We start from the raw sequence: 6,730 nt of genomic DNA on the forward strand, positions 1-6,730 counted from the left end.
GACCCCATATTTGATGATGCGGGTGAGCACCCAAGGAGTGAGAATATTCCTCCAGTTACTATACTGTCCGACTCTACTATAACTGATCAGACCGCACATGTCCCTACACCCACAGAAGGTACAACGGTTCCTCCAACTGATATTCCAGTTCCACCTCCAGCTCCATCTTCCGATTCTGGTATGTATGATATTGATATTAGGGGAGCCATACAAATGTTGACACAGATAGTGGCTTCTCAGGACCAGAGATCGAGTGTTAGGCCTACTTCTTCCAGTCATCCAGGGGAATCTGCTAGTTCCAGGGTGAACAAGTTTCTTCAGTTAGATCCTCCAGTGTTTACGGGTACTGATCCCCAGGACTTCATTGATGAGATACACAAAACTCTTCGGGTTATGCATGCTACAGAGATGGAGGGAGTAGAGTTGGCCTCCTACCACCTAAAAGGAGTGTCCTATTCTTGGTTTGAGTTGTGGGAGGAATCCCGTGAGGAGGGAAGCCCTCCGGCAAGGTGGGGTAAGTTCACAAATGCCTTTATGGATCATTTCTTGCCTGCCGAAACTAAGGAAGCTCGTGTCGCTGAGTTTGAAAGCCTGAAGCAGGGTAGTATGAATGTGTGGGAGTACCATATGGAGTTTGCGCGCCTGTCCAAGTATGCTATTCACATGTTTCCCACTATGGAGGCTAGAGTACGTCGGTTTGTACAGGGCCTTAGCCCCTTGGTTATTAATGAGGCCTCTACAGCTGCCTTGAATTCTGATATAAACTATGGTAAGATAGTGGCATTTGCTCAAGCCACAGAGACCCGCAAATTGAAGAATAGAATGGAGCATCAAAGTAGCAGCAAGGCCCGGTCCGCGGGGAACTTTGGTGGTTCTTCTAATGGTAGTGGTAGGTCGGCATTTAGGGGAGCGTCATCAGGACCATCCCAATTATTCGCCCAGTCTTCGATGGGTGCACAATCATCTGGACCTAGACAGGGCAACAGGGGACCCCACCAGTAGGGTCGGCCCGACAAAAGGTTTCAGCAGCGGAGGCTTCCATGCCCTAAGTGTGGGAGGATGCACTTTGGGTCCTATTTCATGGACCTACCAATATGCTATGGGTGTGGTTTGCGGGGTCACATTCAGAGAGATTGTCGTTCATCCCGCTGAAATATGGGCAGAGGCGCGACATAACCAGCTAATTCTGGAGCCACTACATCCACAGCACCTCCAGCTGAGGCTCCACTAAATCCACCGGAGTGACGAGGCCTCTTGTCAGACCCCTGACCACTCCCCTGAGCTAAAACCATCTCGACTCGCCTGGCAACATTGGCAGTCGCCTGAAAAGAAATCTCACTCCCAGTCTCCTTAGCCATCTGCAATCTGATAGGCTGAGCAAGTCCATCAATAAATGTCCTCGCCCTCTCTCTCTCGGTAGAAAGTAGAATAAGGACATGACGGGCCAAATCCACAAAACGGGTCTCATATAGAGTAACAGTCATATTGTCCTGCTGGAGACGCTCGAACTGACGGCGATGCTCCTCTCTCAATGTGATAGGGAAAAACTTCTCTAGGAAGAGTTGAGAAACCTGGTCCCAAGTAAGAGCAGGTGACCCAGCTGGTCTGGTCAACAGATAATCTCTCTACCATTTCTTGGCAGAACCATTCATCTAAAATGCAGCAAAATCGACCCAGTTGGTCTCCACTATACCCATGTTCCGTAGAACCTTGTGACAGTTGTCGAGATACTCCCGGGGATCCTCTGAAGGAGCACCACTGAAGTGAACTGGAAAGAGCTTGGTGAAGTTTTCCAATATCTATAAAGCCTCAGAAGACATAGTTGAGCCATCTTCAGCCTGTGCCGCAACAACCGGCTGAACTACTCTGACTGGCTGAGTTGCTGGAGCCTGATACTGGGAGCTATCTACTCCGGAGCGGGAGTAGTGGGAGTCTGGGATCCTCGTCCAGCTGAGAGACGGTTGTTGCCAAGGGAAATGCGCCAGTCTGGGCCACACTCTCCATAAGGCCCATCAAACGGACCAAAGCATCCTGAAGTACTAGGGTGGAAATGAACCCCTCCGGAACCTGAGCTGGTCCGACAGTAACAGTCTGGGATAGAACCTCCTCGCTCAACTCTACTTGAGGCTCCACTGTTAGTACTGCTGCACGAGCTCTGGGCTAAGCCCTGCCCTTGCCTCGACCTCTGACCCTCATAGGAGTTGCCACTAGGGGCTCTGGCTGCTGCTCAACTGAGGAAGTGGTACGTATTCTCGCCATCTACGAGAGAATAAGATTAGAAGATTTCAATCAGTATTGAGAAAACAAAATCGCATGACAGAGAAGAATAGAAGTGAAATTTGTTCCTAAACTTCATAGCCTCTGGAAGATAAGCACAGACGTCTCCGTACCAATCCTCCAAACTCTACTAAGTTCGCTCGTGAATCGTGAGACCTAGGCAACCTAGTGCTCTGATACCAACTTGTCACGACCCGAAATTCCCACCGTCAGGACCGTGATGGCGCCTAACATTTCACTTGCTAGGCAAGCCAACGATAGAGATTATTAAGCCAAATTCTTATACATTTCAATAATTAACAGTCAATAAGCTATAACAAGGTAAAAAGAAAAGCGCAAAAATCCATAACAACTTTAATGCTTATACACAACTACCAAGAAACTGCTGTCACAATTCACGAACTACTAAGATTTAGCTACAAGTAAGGTGTCTGAAGGAAATACAACTGCTTTCAATACAAATGAAATAGTAAAGGAAATGCATATAAGGGGACGCTAGGGCCTGCGGACGCCAACAAGACTACCTTGGGTCTCTAAACAGATCAAGCCAGTAGCTAGACTTAGGGTCAACTCGGTCCGGTACCAAAATCTGCACAGAAAGTGCAGAGTGCAGTATCAGTACAACCAACCCCATGTACTGGTAAGTGTCAAGTCTAACCTCGGCGAAGTAGTGACGATGCTAGGACAAGACACCTACAATTAAACTTGTGCAATATATATAAATATATACAATAATAACAACAACTAAAGAAGCAAGGCAAAAGATATTGGGAAGGGGACATGCTGAGGGGATTACATGGCAAGGAATCACAAAAGGAATGAGAACATGATCAATTGATATATCTTTAACAGAAAGAAACAAGTAAACACATTAAAGGAAAGTGCACGGCATCACCCTTCGTTCTTTTACTCTCAACCTCACCATAAGAAATAATAAAAATGGCACGGCATCACCCTTCGTGCATTAACTCTCTCATAACATGGTAAGGTATCACCCTTCGTGCATTATCACTCACTCACAAAATGTTGCACGGCATCACCCTTCGTGCTTTAACACTCTCCCTCACCAAAACAATGAACAATAACAACAAAGAGATAGAAATATCAAGAACAAGTCTTACTTCAACATTAAATTCCATGTTACTAACCTCAACTTTGATCAATACCCAATCAATACCAATTTTCGTGAAACATAATAAGATTTGTTCAACATAACAAATAGCTAGTCTAATCATGAATAATATGATCAAGGAATACCACGATTACAATAATAAGACTCACTCGCATGTTATGACTCAACAACAACGCATAGATACTCGTCACCTTACTTATACGTTGTACTCAACATACAAACACGTAGCAAATAAGTGAATAATACCTAATCCTTCAAGCCAAGGTTACCCACGACACTTACCTCGCTCTGAAGGCCACTCAATACTCAATCACAGCTTTTTCTCTAGAATCCACCTCCAACCCTATGATGACCCAAAATGTCATCTTTAAATTTAATAAGTAATTTTGTGTTTTAAAACCTCAAAAAGCACCATGTATAATTCCTCGACTTGCGTGCGCAGTCCGTACAATTTTCTGGAAAGTTTTTATGTGAAAAATAGATTAAAATGTGAAATAGAGCTTTAAAACTCAACTTAGTTGACTTTGGTCAACATTTTGAGCAAACGGATCCAGATCAGTATTTTGACAATTCCGGTAGGTCCATATTGTGATTTGGGACTTGGACGTATGCCCAGAATCGAATTCCGAGGTCACTAGCCCGAGATATGAAATTTTGATGAAAAATTAAAAGCTTGAAAGCTTAATGATTTTTAAGAAATTACTGAAGTTGGATTTATTGACCTCGGGTCCGTATTTTGGTTTCAGAGCCCGATATAGGTCCACTATAATATTTATGACTAGTCTGCTGAATTTGGTGAGAATCAGAGTTGATTTGACGTGATTCGGACATCCGGTTGTAAAAATATAAGACTTAAAGTTTTCTTGAAAATTTTCTTTGAATTGGTGTCCGATTCGTAGTTCTAGGGGTTATTTTGGCGATTTGATCGTGCGAGCAAGTTCGTATGATGTTTTAAGACTTGTGTACATGTTTAGTTTGGAGCTCCAAGGGCTCGGGTGAGTTTCGGATAGGATACGAGATAATTTTGAACTTAGAAAATCTGGTTTTTCTGCAACTTCAGGCTTCTCGTATTTCCTTCATCGCGTTCGCGAATGTACTCTCGCGAACGCGAAGAGCAAAATGGGCTGGCTGAATTTTTCTTCTTCTCGAACGCGAATATTGGGTCGCGAATGCAAAGCTATGGGGACTTTACCCTTCGCGAATGCGACCAGCTCAACGCGAACGCGAAGCTTTGGAGGCCTGGGGGAGGGGTCAGTTGTCCGTCTACGCGAACGCGAGCACTGGCACGCGAACGCGAAGGAGGACTTACGAACGCGAAAAAAACGGGCTGCTATTCATCGCGAACGCGACAGGCCCTTCGCGAACGCGAAGAAGGCCTGATGTTGTGACTTAAAACAGAACCAAAACGGAATTTTTTCCATTTTTCACAAACCCTCAATTATAACTCGGCTTACGGGCGATTTCTAAGGAGTTTTTCAAGATTTCGAACTGGGTAAGTGTTCTTTATCATGTAGTGATTGTATTTCATAAATCTAAGTCTATATTCATCATTTATTTCGGATTTAGACGGAAGAAATTGGAATTTTTGTAAAACTTTTCAAAGACGAAAAATTTAGATTTGAAGGTCCATTTGACATCGGAATTGGATAATGTTTGTATGGTTGGACTCGTCTCGGAATGGGTGTTTGGATTTCGTAAGTTTTTTCGAGATTTGAGACGTGGGTCCCACTGTCGAATATTTAAATGAATTTTTTATTTTTATCCGAAAAATTTGTAAATTCATATGGAATTAATCCTATGATTCGTATTGAGTATATTGAATTATTTGTGAATAGATTTGAAGCTTTCGGAGATAAATTTAAAAGGAAAAGTTGTGGTTGAATAGTTGATTAAAATTTGCAAAGCGAGGTAAGTGTCGTGGTTAACCTTGACTTTAGGGAATAGAACCCTTAAATTATTTATAATGTGAAACGCATGTGAACGACGTATAGGCGAGGTGACGAGTATCTATACATCGTCAAATTAATTGTTTGCGTATTTACTTGAAAAATCATAAATTATTTTAAATCATGAATTAATTGTTATAATAATTGTTTCTCTCCTATTCTTTGTCAAATATTAATTCTTGAATTCCTGCATTAATTGTTACATGCTATTTGAATTATGTGCCTTAATTGTTATTTGACATTTAGCATATTATATATTAAACTGTATATTTTCTCTCTGATTTCTATAATAATTTGCTATTTGCCTTGTTTGTTTCATAATTAAATCATAATTATTGTATGTTGGTTGTCTTATAATTTTATATTAATTGTTGTATTTATTGGGGAAATACTTCTATAAAAATTGGTAAATGAATATGTTGGAGGAGCGGGTTGCACGCCGCAACAGGATTGATTATAATGAATATATTGGAGGATCAGGTTGCACGTCGCAAAAGGATTAATTATAATGAATATATTGGAGGATCGGGTTGCACGCCGCAACAGAATTAATTATAATGAATATATTGCAGGATCGGGTTACACGCCGCAACAGACTTATTAAAAGTCCATATTGGAGGATCGGGTTGCACGCCGCAACAGACTTATTTAAAAGTCGACATATATATATATATTGGGGGATCGGATTGCACGCCGCAATAGACTTGATTAAAATGAATATATTGTGAGAGCGGGTTGCACGCTGTAACAGAACTGAATATGAATATATTGTGAGAGCGGGTTGCACGCTGCAACAGAATTTAATGTGAATATATTGTGAGAGCGGGTTGCACGCTGCAACAGAATTGATGGAAATAATAATTGATTTTGACTGCTGAGTTAGCTTCTATTATTATAAACGAGTTACCCGATTTATTTCTATTATTGTTATTGTTACTAATATTGCGTATAAGAAATGTAGGTGACCCGCCTTTAAAGCACACATGGCATCATCTACAGTCGCAGACAACGCTGTTCCAATCAAGAAAAGGCCCCCCTAAGGATAAAAAAAAAATTGTAAGTTTTCCTAACTTGGTTATTTGATGGTACTATATAGGCAATGTTGACCAAATGATTTTTTAATTTGAGGTTAGGATAATTAATTTAAAAAACTGAACGTGAGATTCAATCTTGGTGTTAAATGAATATGAAGGTTTAAACTTTTGAATTTGTTTTCTATTTTAAATTATTTTTTGAATCTCCAAATTTGTAGGAGGTTTGTCCTAAAATTTGACACTTGTAGAAATAATTTATTGCAAATAATTTATCTTTTTATTTAAATTCAAATTTTCTTTTGTTATCCAAATTCAAATTTACAAGGATTCCATATATATAT

General features: G+C 41.1%; 1 protein-coding gene across 1 annotated transcript; it reads left to right on the forward strand.

The window, feature by feature from the left end:
- The first annotated feature begins 408 nt into the window (after positions 1 to 408).
- Positions 409 to 1,002, forward strand: LOC138897038 (uncharacterized). Its single transcript, XM_070182991.1, has 2 exons — positions 409 to 612; positions 706 to 1,002. The coding sequence occupies exons 1-2, from the start codon at positions 409 to 411 to the stop codon at positions 1,000 to 1,002; spliced, it is 501 nt and encodes a 166-aa protein (XP_070039092.1).
- The last annotated feature ends 5,728 nt before the right edge of the window (positions 1,003 to 6,730 follow it).

Source organism: Nicotiana tomentosiformis, chromosome 8, assembly GCF_000390325.3.
Source record: "Nicotiana tomentosiformis chromosome 8, ASM39032v3, whole genome shotgun sequence".
Taxonomy (NCBI): Eukaryota; Viridiplantae; Streptophyta; class Magnoliopsida; order Solanales; family Solanaceae; genus Nicotiana; species Nicotiana tomentosiformis.